This window comes from Anser anser (genome assembly GCF_964211835.1).
Source record: "Anser anser genome assembly, chromosome: 2".
Classification (NCBI taxonomy): domain Eukaryota; kingdom Metazoa; phylum Chordata; class Aves; order Anseriformes; family Anatidae; genus Anser; species Anser anser.
The window spans coordinates 48071739-48087397 of NC_139721.1; the positions used below are offsets into that span (position 1 = coordinate 48071739).

The following is a 15659-nucleotide window of genomic DNA, read 5'->3' on the forward strand; positions in this document are numbered from 1 at the left end:
AATAATAATAATAGTGATAATGGTAATAGTATTAACAATAATAATGTGTAAGAAAACAAGTGATGCACAATGCAATTGCTCACCACCCGCTGACCGATGCCCAGCCTATTCCCGAGCAGCCGGCCCCCCCACCCCGGCCAGCCACCCCTATATATTGTTTAGCATGACGTCAGATGGTATGGAATACCCCTTTGGCCAGTTTGGGTCAGCTGTCCTGGGTCTGTCCCCTCCCAGCTCCTGCTGCACCCCCAGCCTGCTCGCTGGCAGGACAGAGCGAGAAGCCGAAAAGTCCTTGGCCTGGTGTAAACACTGCTCTGCAACAATTAAAACATCAGCATGTTATCAGCGCTCTTCTCATCCTAATCCAAAACATAGCACCCTACCAGCTACTATGAGCTACTTAACTCTGTCCTAACTGGAACCAGGACAGAAGAAATTTGAGATTTCTGTGTGCTCCTTTTGTGGCCTTTGGAACAACAGAGAAAAGGACATGTTAGAAGTATCTGTGGTACAAAAGGCTGAAATAATCAAATAATTAATTCATTAAATGCAGGTGGTAAAAGATGTGTGTGATACATTCAAGTAAGGGAATCCACAGGTGTTTGAAAGAGAGCACTAAAAAGAAGTTTTTTGTACAGTAATTCCTGTTCAAAGGGCAATAGGGGTGAAAAAAAAAAAACCACGTATGCAGAGGAGCATCCTAACTGAAGTGTTTTCACTGTGGGCAGCAACTCCTGCAGCCTCAATGTGAAAACTTGTCTGTGAGTATATGAAGTATATGACAGGCTTATGTGCCCGTATGACAGTATTAGGAATTGAAGTTTCTGGAATCACTGTAACAGGCTGTGAAACTGCCTGAAAAAGACTGAGAAACCAAATGCACCAGAGGAAGGAGCAGAGCTGTGTGATGATGCCTGCACCCCTTCTTGGCTGAGCGCAAGACAGCAGCAAATGAGGCAAAGCTTGAAAACAAGAAAGTCAAACATCCAGCCAGCTGTTTTCCTTTGTCATCAAACTGTGAATGCCTCTTGGTCCCCTTTATGACTCTGCTCTAAAGAAGGGAATTGCAGGCAAATGTGAGAGAAACACCTACATTTGTACTTTATGATCACCTGGTACGTACCATTAACTCCGATCTGTATTTAACACATAGGCATGAGTTCTTTATTGCTCGGTGTTCAAATTTGTTTAGGGTATCCTGAACTGATAGCGTTACACATTAGACTCACTTTTTGCCCATGTAACTTGTTGCCTACAATCTCCTAGCAGAAGTTAAGAGAGGATATCCGTGGTTTTCCATGGTTTCCACATCCAAAGTAGTTCTTCAGCTCTTGCACTCTTTTCTAATGTGCAGAAAGATTGCCTGGCACAGTGGGTATAGCACCGGCCAGTTGATTATTACATCTAATTTTGATTCTTTCTCTGTTGCCATATGGGTGTATGGCAATAGATGTAGTTTCTCTGTGCATGCTGTTTTAACCTGGTTTAACCCCTGAACAGCATGTCCTTTAAAACATTTTCTATGTAACTTATGCACTGATTATTTTACTGCATTCAAAGGTCAAAGCCACCTGGAAAAAAAAGAAAAAGAAAAAGAAAAAGAAAAAGAAAAAGAAAAAGAAAAAGAAAAAGAAAAAGAAAAAGAAAAAGAAAAAGAAAAAGAAAAAGAAAAAGAAAAAGAAAAAGAAAAAGAAAAAGAAAAAGAAAAAGAAAAAGAAAAAGAGAAAAAGAAAAAGAAAAAGAAAAAGAGAAAAAGAAAAATAAAAGAAAAAGAAAAAGAAAAAGAAAAAGAAAAAGAAAAAGAGAAAAAGAAAAAGAAAAAGAGAAAAAGAAAAAGAAAAAAAGAAAAAGAAAAAAGAAAAGGGGATTTTATAGATAGATACTTTGTTCGATATTCATGCCTGCCTTCTTCAAGTGTCAGGTTCTGTGCAGTCTCTAACAAAATAATCCTGCCTGGAAACTTGGGTAACTTTACTGATGGTCTGTTTTCGTATAGCCTAAAGGGCTGTTTTTTCGTCAGATTTTTCTCATGCTATGGATGGGTTGGGTTCCTCTCAAGGTGAGAACCACCTGAATTGTCTCACCGGCATCAGGGTCTAGTGTCAAGAGCTCTTTTCAGCGGCCCCCGCCGGCTTCCCACACGAGGCAAAACTTTGCTGAAGGCAGCAGATTAACCCCTCCGCCCCCCTGGGAGCCAGCAGGGTCCCGCTGAGGTATGCGGGGTGTTTCACACACCTAGATCTCCCCACCTCACAGCGCCCCGGACTCGATTCCCGCGAACCCAGCGCGCAGCGGGAGAAGAAACCGCAAAATCTCCCACTCGGACCGATCATCCCCAAACCGCGCAGCCCCCCCCCCCCCCCGCGCTAATTAATTAATCCTATTCCCACGACCGCAAGCGCCCCCTCTCCGCCTCGAGCCCCCTCCCGGCCGTCGGGGAGCAGCAGCAGGTAGGGAGGGGAGCGATTGGGAGCCGCGCCCCCCCCGCCGGTCCCCCCCGGTCCCCCCCCCGGGTCCTCCCCCGGTCCCGGCCCCGGCCCCGGCCCCGGCCCCCGCCCCGAGCCCCGCGCCCCCCCCGGCCGGCGCCGCAGCTCCGCGCGGAGGCATGAGCGACCGGGCGGCCGCTGCGCGCCGCGGGTGAGTGCGCGGCCCTCCGCGGGGTGCGGAGGGGGGAAAATACGGGGGGGGTAGGGGTGGAGGGAGGGGGGGAGGAGATAAAGCTCGAGAGGGGGCTTGGGGAAAGTTTCGAGGGGGAAAAGGGGAGTCCCGGTGGGGATTCTCTGCGGTGCCAGGGTGCGGGGTAGGAGGGCGGAGGGGGGGGTATGCATCGTGGGGGGCTTGCACGGAGCCCGGCCCTGTTCCCTGAAGGTGATAGCTTTCAGTCGCCCTTGGGGTTTGAGGCTGGAGGTGCCGGAGGGCTGCAAGCCGGCGCTGTTCCGCGCCCTACAACTTTTATTCGCCGCGATCGTGCGCTTGCCCCCCTCCCCTGCCGCCCCCCTCCCCACAAGCGGGTGCCCGGTGTCCCGGCGGGACACGGCCGGCACAGGTCGGGGGGGCCCGCGGATGCCCCCCAAAGAGCCGCGGATGCCCCCCAAAGAGCCGCGGATGCCCCCCAAAAAGCTGATGCTCACACGGAGCTTGCACCCCAGGTAGGGTCGCTGCAAGCCCCCCCAGCTGCTGGCCCTGCTCCCCGCAACCATAGTAGTGAGGGGAGGAAGAATTTGGTAAATGCCGTTTGACATTTATATGGATGACAGCGTTACTGCTTACGCTGCTATGGCTTCGGAGCTGTAGTCACTCCGGCAATGTCCTGGACACCAGTGAGTCCTGTCCGTACCCCAGGCTCCTTTGGCCCTGATGGCAACGTGAGCTGTGAAACCCACCCTGCACCCTATCAGTCTCCCGTGTGGTCTAAACCAGAGGATTTCAAGTGAATCCATACAAATTTAATGTGTGACCGGAACACAAAAGCATTGTTCTGCTTTTCTATTTTGTATTTGTGTACGGCAACGATGAACAGCAACTACTCCAAAAATTGTTTTGCAACTTTGATGGCAAATCTTAGTGGCTGGAAAGTCACGTTTTCAGTTTTAGAGCTGGCAGCCATCACCATCTCATCTCGAGGCTTTAAATTAACTGCATGCAGAAAGAATAGTGGACGTTGGAGGCGGTGTTGATTTCCAAGTTGCTTTTGGATTTAAGTGAAAACCTGGGCTCAGGGCTAAAACACAGTATTAAGCTTTTATTAGCAGGTGCGCAGCTTGAAAGAAAAAAATTTGCTGTGACAGCTGGGTGTTTTGCTGGGTGTTGAAATCATAGAAAAACAGACTGCTTCAGAAAAACATTTCTGTATTCAGAATAGGTGTTTAGATCATTAACTATCAAAGTATGGCTGGCAGTACAGTTCTACCATTTTCATATTTTCCATGCAGTGTGCTATTTAAGAAAAATAGAAACTTTCTTTATTTCGATGAACAAGGTTTTGTGCTTTTAGACTTGATGATCCTTATGGGTTCCTCCCAACTCAGGATAAGATTCTGTGATTCTTTGATTCTATGATTCTATGATTCTATTGAGTTATGCTTTTGACTTATATCCAACATTTCTGCATTTTCAGGGCTGTAAATAATATTGACTGAGTTGATTGTACATGTTCTCATAGGGTCTAGCAGTATGACATGGGCCCTCCTTAAGTGGTAGCCTGGACAGGCCCGTCAGCAGGTCAGCAGAAGTTGTGATCTACCAGATCCTCCCTCTGTCACACATGTGCATGCACCACTCATTCACTCTTGCTGTGTTCTGGGACTTTCCCCAGCTGGAAGGAAGCTAACTACACAGTTTTAATACCCAATACAATCACTTTTTTCTTTCCACTCCTACAAGATGAAGGGATGTAGCTAATTTGCACATCTCGCTGTTCTCTGCATACAGAAGGAGATGGGTTGGGCACTCTTGGACAACGAAGCCAGGAGTCACCATACCCCTGTCTCACATTCTCCAAAAACCTACGGTCCCCTCACTCTCTTCAGTGGTAGGAAATTTTACAAAAGTCTAGAATATAACACCAGGGCTTGAGTTTTGCTTAGAAAAAGCAGGCGCAAGCTAAAGCTCAGGGAAACCCATGGTGCATCTCAACTGAGATGGGTGTGAAAGGGTATGAGTGCCACTTTCCTTGCCTGTGCATCCAGGTTTCTTTTCCATGGACACCAGGATATGCCTCATCCCTGTATGAAATGTTCATCCAGGACAAATCCTGTGACGCTGACCCCTTCTCAGTGTAGATGCAGTTCCTGTGTCCTCCTGAGGCCACTGAATTAAGTTGTTAGTAAGGGAGTAGCAAGGTTGTTGGAGGTAAGCTATAGACAGTCTTTAGGTTGCAGTGAGAATCTGGGCATAGTGTTCAAAGACAAGGATCCCCAAAAAGCTGTGTACTTTAGCACTGGGGGAGGTGGTGAATTTGGAGCCATTTTGAACAAAAAAGCCTGATCTAGGTAGCTGGTCATTAACTGGCTGCTAGTATGAGATCTTACAAGTCCCACTCAAACTTCAGAGTCTGTCAGATCACTTCACAAGCACAGCCATTTGCAGGAAATAGTGTAATTCTTGTTCTCTTCTGAGAGTCTAGAGAACTGAGATAGAGTACAAATGACCTACCCAAAGTACACAGTAAATTAGCATAAGAAATGAGACAAGGAAACAAATTATTTGCTCCAGTCACAGGATTAAATTGCCTTTCCCTAACTCTCAGCAACTGTTAAGAAATTCATGGGCCATTCCTCTTGCAATAACTTGAAAAAGCTAGACATGCATTTTATGCTTCTTTCTGATGTAAGTGGTATTAAATATGCATTGTAGCTCAGTTACCTTAGATAACTGAGCATAAATTCATCCATCTTCCACTTGAAATTTTGTTCCCAAATGTAACAGCTGAATATTCTTTCTTTTGTTTTCTGGGTTTTTGTTTTTTGTTTTTTTTTGGAGGGGTTGTTTTTTTTTTGCTTTTGTTTTTAAAAGAAGAATCTTGTTAACATTCCTTAGAAACTCATTAAAATGCTTCCCTTTTGGCTTATTCTCCTAATTTATTAATACCACAAATAACTTTTCTTTGGTGACCCACTTTCATAGGTATCTGAGCATCTAGCAAAACTGTAACTCATCAGGAAGGCTGCACAGACTAACGAATAGCATTTCCAGACAGGGGAAAATCAAGACGTTCCTTTCTTTACCACATGCAGTTGCACACACCAAATGTACAGAAAACATGTTTCTATTCCACTACTTAACTCTGCACCCTTAGCCCCTAAAAAGGACTTAATTGACTGCATGATTGATTTAAACGTCAGAATTTAGGATTGCATCTATTCTCCTGGCTGGATTCAAATTTTACTCTATGTCCACAGAGAAGAAACAGATTTTTGCATAACTATAAATTGAAGTATTGGTTTGTGTGAGTGTTCAAACAAATAGACTTTCTTTTACAAAAAATATTTGGTTTTGACTAAGATACTTTTTACTGAAATATTGTACCTGCATTGTGAAAAGTACACATTTTCTTAGAAAAAGAGAATACCCACTGATTTAATGAGCATGATGCTTAACAGGCCACTGGAAGTGGTAGGGCTTTGCAGACTCTTAGGCAGAAGTCAGCTAGTGTAGAAGATTACACTTATTTTCATTCTCATTTATTTCAAAAAATATAGGGGGGTTCTTTGCATGAACCAAAGCTATAGGGACAGATTTATCACAGAGTATGACTAATTACCCTGTGTATCACACCTGCAGATACTCAAACACTGGCAGTATTTTAAGGGCAGTCTGTTTTGACAGTGCACACATCCGTGGTTGTCCCAGTCCAAGGATACTCAGCCTTGAAGCCTTCCCTCCAAAGTCTGCCAGATAGCAACCTTCCAACAGGAGAACATAGGAGAACATTATTGCTTGACTTCTGATGAAGACTTGTTTTCCTTTTCAGTAAGTGTGGACGTCTGTGCAAGTGTGAGAGCATCATGGTAGCGTTTAAAGGCGTCTGGACACAGCCCTTCTGGAAGGCTGTTTCAGCAGAATTTTTGGCCATGTTAATTTTCGTCCTTCTCAGCCTCGGTTCCACAATCAACTGGGGTGGAGCAGAGAAGCCCCTGCCTGTAGACATGGTCCTTATCTCTCTCTGCTTTGGACTCAGCATCGCAACCATGGTGCAGTGCTTCGGGCACATCAGCGGTGGCCACATCAACCCTGCTGTGACCGTGGCAATGGTCTGCACGAGGAAGATCAGCCTCGCCAAGTCGGTCTTCTACATTCTCGCCCAGTGCCTGGGAGCCATCGTGGGGGCAGGCATCCTTTACCTCATCACACCACCAAGTGTGGTGGGAGGCCTGGGAGTCACTATGGTAATCACTTCTGCTCCAGCTCCTGGAGTAGACTAACTCGGAGCCTAAGAAAATATAATCAGTGTCACACAGAATAAAAAGAGCTCAAGTAGAGATTTTAGGAGCTGGTTGGTTTATTTACAACATCCAGACAGGGTTTAAAGCTCTCCCTGGGATGGCTTTATGCAGCGCAATATCTATAGCTATTCTTTTTATAAAAGTTCTCTTTTCTAGAACTTCCCCAAATCTGATGACAGCAGGTAATGTTAATTTACATACAACATTTAAATAATATATGCATGAAATGCCATTTTCATATGGACTGGGGAGGGGAAATTAATTCTATGCCATTATGATGGGGATTGAAAAAACATCAATTTAAAATGACATACTTTTGAAATAGATTGTGGCTTAGATTTCAGCTTTGTTCTAAACTAATAAGAAATGCCATCAGTTAGCCCTGTTGCAGGACTTATTAAAAATGCACTTGAGCCGCACACTGCTTAATTTTTAATTGAAATTTAAATTAATTAAGTCAGGGCTAATTAATGAATTTATAATTGAATAGTAAATTACAGCGCTCCCAAGAAAAAAAATGGTGAAGGGGAAGTGCAGCATTTGCAAATCCCTGTGTAAAAATAAACTACACTTCTGCAGTCTAACTTTGAAGTTCTTGTTGGATGTTACTGGCAAGCTGTCTGTTGTCAGTCCAGCTATAATTTTCCATGGCTCTCAAATTAAAAAAAATAAATAAATGGGAAAAGGGGGGAGAAGAAGGGTGGGAATCTGCACCTCCAAAAGTTCATTGTTGTCTTTCACTGTGTACTATTTAGGAAGTCACCAAAAATATAATTCATTGAAATATAGTCAATGCATGTGGTTGCTTTCTGATTTACAAAATTGCTTTTGCTTCATCTCCGGTGTTTCTTTCTCTTCTTCCAGGTACATGGAGATCTTTCCGCTGGCCATGGACTCCTGGTGGAGTTGATAATTACATTCCAGCTGGTTTTTACTATTTTTGCCAGCTGTGATTCAAAACGAAACGATGTCACTGGTTCAGTAGCTCTAGCAATTGGATTTTCTGTTGCAATTGGACATTTATTTGCTGTAAGTTAATGGCTTCTCTTTAAAAAAAATAGAGCCTTTGTCCCGTTATGTCTACTTCAGACGTAAATGGAAGCTTCTGTAGACTTTATAGCTGCTATAGCTGTATAGCTGTTGTAGTTTTTATAGGTCCATGACAAAAAAACATTGGAAGTAGCAGGAGGGTCCTCTTGGGCTGCTGCATCAGAGATTTCCTGCCTGTTCTTATGATGGCTTTGTTAATTTTGTGATAAGACTCTGGAGAGTGACAATACCTACTGTCAGGATTAGATGTCTTACAAAACCAGGGTGTCCCATAGTGCAAGGACTAAAAGAAATTGAATAACTACCTTTGAGACTCTAATAACAGGTAACATTTTGTCTCTACTTTAGATCAATTACACCGGTGCCAGTATGAACCCTGCTCGATCATTTGGACCTGCTGTCATCATGGGGAAATGGGAAAACCAATGGGTAACTCTGCTTTCATGCTTCCTTCACCTTAGCAACAAACAGCTATCAGGATTTTTCATACATCATCTGCCTTTAGTTGTCTATCCTTGCACACCCCATAGAGGCATCACTGAAGAAGACAGGTGCTGACTTGCCACATGCTTTAGAGTAATCTTGCTGCTCCCCTGGGGCCGTAGTGTGGTACACAGCACACTAGAATAGCATTTTGCTATTCGGGGGTCATTTTGTGGAGGTAGTAGCTGTGGTAGAAAGGAAATCATACAAAAACTTCCAAACAAAAAAAGCAATCCAGCGAGACGGAAAGAATTGAACTGCTAGAAATAAAAAAATCCTCCGAGGCAGATTGCAACCCCCCCAGTCATGCTGATGAGAAGTTATGGAAGTAATTCTGTTGGCTTCACGTCTCGCCTGGTTCCACGGCAAATTGGGGCAGACATATACAACGAGAGCAGAGACCCTCTGCAATCTCTTTCCAGGGAGAGAACCTGCCTCGGCAAATGCCCGCACTGAGAGACAAAGGAGTTGCAACCTGGTCTTTACAAACTAGACCAGATGTTACCTGTTTTGATTTTTGATGAGAAAGCATCCCCTTAACTACAGGTATTTGTGCAGGAAACAACTTGATAAACAGATTGTGAGTGACACAGCCATTTTTATAGCATCCCACTACTGAACTTATCAAAAAACAATTAATGTTTTATAGGGAGAGATGGATTGCAGCTCAGCCTCCCCTAATTAAAGATAAGGAAAGCACTTCCAGGGACACTTTCAGTACTAACTATAAGATCTGCATATTACAGTGCATATAAGGATTTTCTTGATTTTTAAAGTATGGAGCCCACATTGCTCCCACTGCAGCTAACAACAGAGATAGCATTGTCTTCAGGCCCTGAGGCTCCAGTTCTGCAAACACGATGCCATGTGTAACTTTGTTCCCAAGAGTTATCCTATTGAGGCAGATCTACCCAGTTATCAGTGAATGGCTTGTTCATACAAAAAACTGCTATAGTTTTTCACGAGATTAATTATCCATTCTCTGAGGGAGCCTGTAATTTACCACTAAAGCTGTAAACAGTAAGCAAATGTACTATGTAGAAAGTTGTAGGAGAAGCTTAGCTGCTGTCCTGGTCATTTGGAAAGACGGCCTTTCTCTCCTCCTTCAGAGCGGTGACATTAGCATGTCATTAAGAGAAGTCAGTGGGCCTCTTCACCTACTAGTGTTACAGAATTGCTGCATGTTGTACTGAAATAGCTACCCTACAAAGTTGTGTGTGTCATTTGCATATGGTTATACAAATTAGATAATCAGATAGATGGCTGCCTGTTGGGTTCTGCAGGATCAGAAGTCAAATTTGGACTCTTGGAAATGTGAGTCTGAAATATTGAAACAGAACTGCTTGTATATATGCATTAGGATAGGTTTTGTTTCCTTACACGTTGATCATCATCTTGGGTGAAACTGCAGAAAGAAGATGTTTTTTACATTGGTATTTATTTGGTGTGTCATCTGGCAAACAACACAAATGCATTATCTACAGGTGGAAAATAAACAATGAAAATTTAGAGAAAGCTTCTTGGAAAGAGGTGGATCAATAAAAGTTGACAAAACCATTTATCTCTGAGGCTATGGGCTTGGTTCTCAATCACCTTACTCTTGCTAGTTTAAAAGAAAAGCAGAAATACTAGGGAGTATTGCTGAAGTGGGCAAAATACCTGTGAGAGAAGAGAGACAGGGAGGAGGCAGAGAGGGAAAAAAGGCTACATGGAACTAATGCTGTTAACTGCCTAAGAGACTGCCTTTTGACATATTTCATACATCACTTCAGAGAATTCACTTCACTGTTGAGCTGCAGGTCACCATCTGTGAAACTCAGTGCTCCTAACTAGAACCTAACACTTCTCTGCCTCATAATCTGGTATGTGGGCAGATTTCATCCCAGGCCATGAAATCCAGTGAACTATATGGCCATACATTTCTGGAAAGCAGAGTTGTTTTAAATGATTGGGCTAGAGCACTTCATATAAAGTTTTCGGAGTGAAGTCTGTAGTGACATGATTTCCTCTGAGATCCTGGCTTCTTTCTTTGCTGTATAGCTTAATGCCTATGTTTTTCCCACCTCTCTTTGTAGGTTTACTGGGTGGGACCAATAATAGGAGCAGTCCTTGCTGGTGCTCTTTATGAGTATGTCTATTGCCCAGATGTTGAACTCAAGCGCCGTTTTAAAGATGTCTTCAGTAAGGCTACCCAGCCATCCAAAGGGAAATACACAGAGGTGGATGATAGCAGGAGCCACGTGGAGACTGATGACCTGATTCTGAAGCCTGGCATAGTTCATGTGATTGATATTGACCGGGGTGAGGACAAGAAGGGAAGAGATCCGTCCAGCGAGGTGCTGTCTTCTGTATGACTAGCAAGGAGCACTGAAAGCAGAGAGCAGCCTGCTAGCATGTCCACAGATATCCTTCCACCTATTAAAGAAACAGATCTCCTCTAAACTGAGCATCTACCATTTCTTAAAAGGTATGGTGTGGGCAGCTGCATGGTAGTGACATCATCAAACCATACATCTGCTCAGTTGGAATATTAAGCCTTCACTATAATTCTGATTCCCCATGAATTATTCCAAATTAAGAGTTGTTTCTACTACTTTCATTCTCTTCTTTCTGGAATAACCCCAAAGTCAAAAAAAAAAAAAAAAAAAAAAAAAGGAGTTGAAAGCATTCTCCTCTAATAAATCAGTCAATAATGAGATGAAGATAGAGATGTTTAACATTCAGATTGACAGTTAAGACATATCAGGAAATGCCTATAGACATGAAGACCTACTTATCAGATTGTTCTTCTGACACTTAATTGGCTGTTGTCAGCTCTCATTAGAACATCTTATCCATTAAGCTTTCTCTGCAAGGTTCAGGGAGAGCATCAACAAAATTTAAGAGTTCTATCCAAAGTCAAGCAAAGGAGTATTGTTTCCACTTACATACATCACTATTGCCTTGCAAACTACCTCTGGAAAAAAAATGGTATTTTAATAGGTTTTGAAAAAAATTCTATCAACCCATCAAATTTCACTCATATGATTTCCTGTATAAATATATTACCTTCATCTCTTCCCAGGAGTAAAAGTGCTGAAATTGAATGTTGAAGTCTACTGTAATAAGGCTGCAAAGCATTTGACTGTACTTCATGCTCGCCCATGTCATTGTCTGTCTGGTGAAACATTCTCCTGGGGTTTGACTGTTGACCATTTAGTGGTAGCAGACTCTCAAGGTCATGCAAAGAATATAAAGGCTTTCCTGTTACTTAATAACTCAAATAAGAGATATCAGAAGAAAAGAAGGCATATCTGTTTTCAGTGCACTTGTTCAAATACAGATTTCTGTGCTAATTTATGTAAACTAAAGGTTTAAATTACTTACCTGCTTTCTTACAAGATGGTTGGAGATCTGGGTTTTTTTAATTTATTAGTAATGTAGAGGGTTTTTAACTTTTAACTGTATTGAAACACTGATTGGGAAATATTTTTTTATAACAGATGATAAAAATACGACTGCTTTTGTTTTTCTGTTTTAGCTGATGCCTAACTAGTTGAACAAGATCTTTGCTTGTTCCACTGCTCATACAGTCTTAATTAAACCTCCAGCACCTTCACCAGCTTCTTTATTTGTTGTTAGGAAAACATGCAAGCACTTGCAGGTTTTTTTTAGGGGGAAAGGGTAATGAAATATTTTCAGTAATCAGTCTTTCCCTCATAGAAGTATTTTGATAGACATAATCACCCCAACAGGACATTTTATAAAGATTGTACTGACTTACTGCTTTTGCTACTGATCAGTGGTTTTGAGTTTTACAATATGCAGCTGCCAAGCAGTCAGGAGCATTACATTATTACTGTAATTGTATAGTTTTATTTTGAAATTGAAAAGCTACTCCTGCCTACTTAGCAATAAGAGGAAAAAAAAAAAGCATTAGTCCTGACAATGGGCTGTAATAGACTCTTTGGCTCTTTGACATACTCTACATGCAATTTTTATTACAGGGAATGAGATGATTCTAGTGAGATAATAAACCACTGCTAAACTCAAGTCTGTGCACTTTGATCCTAGGGCAATTCTACTATCCCAGCTCACCAGCACCGTGTAGCCCCAGCAGTACCTGCAGTACTGTTCTCCTAGTTTCACACTTTTCTTGCCTTAAAAAACATGTTAGAGAGTGGTACGGGCTCTCTGCATTGAGCGTGAGATTTGTGACTCCTCCATGCATTGCAGTTGGGCCACAGATCTTCCTCTGCTCCCCCTGGACACAGCACATGGCACACGTGCGCAGGTCAGGGCTTCCTTGGGTGACCCTGGAACAGCCCTGCTCTGTGCTCATGAGTCCTCCCGCTCTCTGTCATGTACCTGTGTGGAGTCTGGTAAAACAGCTGATATTTAGCTGTGCCTCTGACACAGCAACAGCATCACGCTTTAAGGGCTTGAGTACAGTTAGGGAATTGCTTGGAAGAGACAATGTCAGATCACAGATAAGAGCCAAGCAGGAGCTGAGTAGCACTGGTAAGGAGCTAAGCCACAGCAAGGACTGAGTCTCCTGGGGAAAGGCACAGGTGTTTAGACTCATATATATATATATATATATATATATATATATATATATATATGTCTCCTCAGATAGGCAAACATCATGCTACATAGATTCAATCAGAAAGATTAAAACTTGTGCGCTTTTTTTTGTGTGTGTAGGCATTTGTTCTGACTTCCTTGTTTTGTCTTGTCTTGTTTTGTTTTCCTTTGTTTTATTTTGTTTTGCTCTGTTTTGTTCAAATGCTGTGTTTGTTAAAGGGACACTTTGATTAAACCTTTTGCATGGCTTAAGCAGATAAAGTGAACAGAGTAATACTCATAGCACTGGTGGATTGTTAAGAATTTTTTTGCATTTTCATATTTAAAGACACTCCTTAGAAGCTCATAATAAGTGAATTTTGCATGGTACTGTATTATTTAAATAAGAAGCTGTGATTTCTTTTATGCTTGAGGGTCCTTTACACAAATGGCATGATACTTTTCTCCACCCAGCCTGATTCTACTGCTGAGGTGAGCATAACAAGAGCGTGGCACTAGCCAACTCAATTAGGAGGATTTTTTTCCCTGGAATACACTTTATTAGCAAAGTGTGACTACCACTCAGAACCAGTCCTGGGAGAGCACCTCGCTCAACAGGAGTACTGGAGATAAGATGCCGAGACTCCTGAAAAGATCAAGGGAAAAAAGGGAAGCTGAAGTAAAGAGACCATTAGATCATAAAGGATGTTGCCATGCATTGGACACTGGTAGGAAAGCGAGATATGGTAGGCCTGCTCCTGCTCCCATGGAATGAGATTCGTGGATAGGTTTGTCGTTAAGTACAATGGAAATGATCCTGAGCTATTTAGGGGTCTGATGGCTTCTGTCATGCACTTCACTGTAGTTTTTCCAAAATAAGAGCTTTTAAGCAAGATAGTCACATCTGGAAAGAGATGCATTTGACTTGAGGTTTATGACCCACCCGAAAGTAAACTCTTAGGTGTAGCTGCCACCAAAGCTGGTTCTACCCCACAACAAGAGATCACCATTTATGTAAGGGAACCTCCATAAGGGATGGGTCCTTCAGCATCCATTAGGACTTAGCTTTAACCTGCAGGGATATGTGCTTTTCTAAGTTGTTTCACAGTGGTATCATCATCATAAAATAGTAAAATTTTGTTAAATAATAGACTAGCATGATCTTTTCATGGATTGGAAATAAAGTATTTATTGGTTTATGTTGGTTGATAGATACCACAGTAAGTTTGATGGGCATTTCACCATTATTTTAGGGTCCTAAAAATATATGGATGAGTCTTACTCCTCCATGATGGCACAGTTGTTTAAATATTGTTATATATTCATAATATTTAATCACTGGACATCAGAAAAGAAAGGACGAAAGCTAAAGGTGGTTACACTGAGTCACACAAATACCTTTCAGGTTGCACCATTTCCAAGAAGTTTATCAGACAAATTCGAAATATTATCATGAAAGAATGACAAAAATAAAAATTAAAAATTAAAAAAAAAGATTCCTTCGGCATTTTGAGTTGTCATAAACTTTCTGTTCTTAAAGTATATGGAATTATCATTTTTTATGGTATTTTTTCATTCAGTGGAAGCAGGAGCAAGACACATCTTGTATGCAGTATTTAGGCTTGTCACATGTATTTACATATGAGTTTTTCAAAATGAGTTTTATTTCTGATTATTAATTAGCCATGGTACCTGCATAAAAAGCTAAATAGCCTTCAAATAGGATTTCCACCTTTCTAGTGCTTGGCAACAGAGCAGTTGCTGTTGTGCCCTGCAACATTTTATCTTCAGTCTGTGTAACACATGAAGGATATTATACACCATCCAGTATTTATAATCTAAATAAAATATGTGAGAATTTACATTGTGAACCTTCCTGTCTAAGGTGAGAGAATACCATACAAAATTTTCTTTGTCTCAAATCGACCTGTGTGTATCTGTGTTTCTCAAGGACTTAACAAACAGATGTGATGCAAATTCAGACTGAATTACTTATTACACGGTTACTTACATGATCTAAATCATACTGATGCAGTCTCTGTAATTTAGGACAAATGAGGTAGAGCAAACTATGCACAAGGATTTTTCCACAAGACTGCTTATTGTGGTAATGTTAGTCACCATGACATCAGAACTAATGTTGTAGGACTTAAAATTTCCTTATGTTACATTTGGAATAATCTACTGAAAAATACACTGTGAAATAATATATGATTTTCTGGTTCCCACCTGTGCTCTACTGTATCTCACACTACTGTTGCAAATAAAGTATCTGTTAAAAAAAAAAAAAAGATATCATTTGGTCACTGAAAACATTCAGCAGTCCTAAAGATCACAACCAAAACATGAGAAAAAAAAAATCCAGAAAATAGAATATGCATAACAGGAGCCTGGAAGTGTGTGCAGCTGAGAATGAATGACTTACTGTAGAAAAAAATCTGTCAGTAAAGAGATGTGATTGCAAAAGATAAAATGTCTTTATGGAAACAAGATAAACCAACTAGAGCAAAAATTATGCTGGTGTACATACACCGCCAATTGTGCTACATGGGTTTAAAACTCGTGGAATAATGGAGAGCTAAGGCTTTATACAAGCGATAGGAATGACGCAGGCAATTAAGAGCCCTTTTACTATTG

General features: G+C 41.7%; 1 protein-coding gene across 2 annotated transcripts; it reads left to right on the top strand.

The window, feature by feature from the left end:
- The first annotated feature begins 2257 nt into the window (after positions 1 to 2257).
- On the top strand, positions 2258 to 15313 carry AQP4 (aquaporin 4). Of its 2 annotated transcripts, none has more exons than XM_083822342.1 (5): positions 2258 to 2450; positions 6473 to 6887; positions 7809 to 7973; positions 8343 to 8423; positions 10553 to 15313. In XM_083822342.1, exons 2-5 carry the CDS (start codon positions 6507 to 6509, stop codon positions 10829 to 10831), a joined length of 906 nt encoding a protein of 301 aa, XP_083678468.1. In that variant the 5' UTR covers positions 2258 to 2450; positions 6473 to 6506; the 3' UTR covers positions 10832 to 15313. The 2 variants fall into 2 exon arrangements, with proteins under 2 accessions (XP_083678468.1, XP_083678467.1); XM_083822341.1 differs by lacking the exon at positions 2258 to 2450 and adding an exon at positions 2503 to 2637.
- Positions 15314 to 15659: the final 346 nt, after the last annotated feature.

Bases quoted from the DNA above. Each gene is read 5' to 3' on its own strand.
- AQP4 (XM_083822341.1), top strand. From the start codon at position 2,606: ATGAGCGACCGGGCGGCCGCTGCGCGCCGCGG. The intron at 7,974-8,342 runs GTAAGTTAATGG...TCTCTACTTTAG, and splicing joins CAATTGGACATTTATTTGCT to ATCAATTACACCGGTGCCAG. The intron at 8,424-10,552 runs GTAACTCTGCTT...CTCTCTTTGTAG, and splicing joins GGAAATGGGAAAACCAATGG to GTTTACTGGGTGGGACCAAT.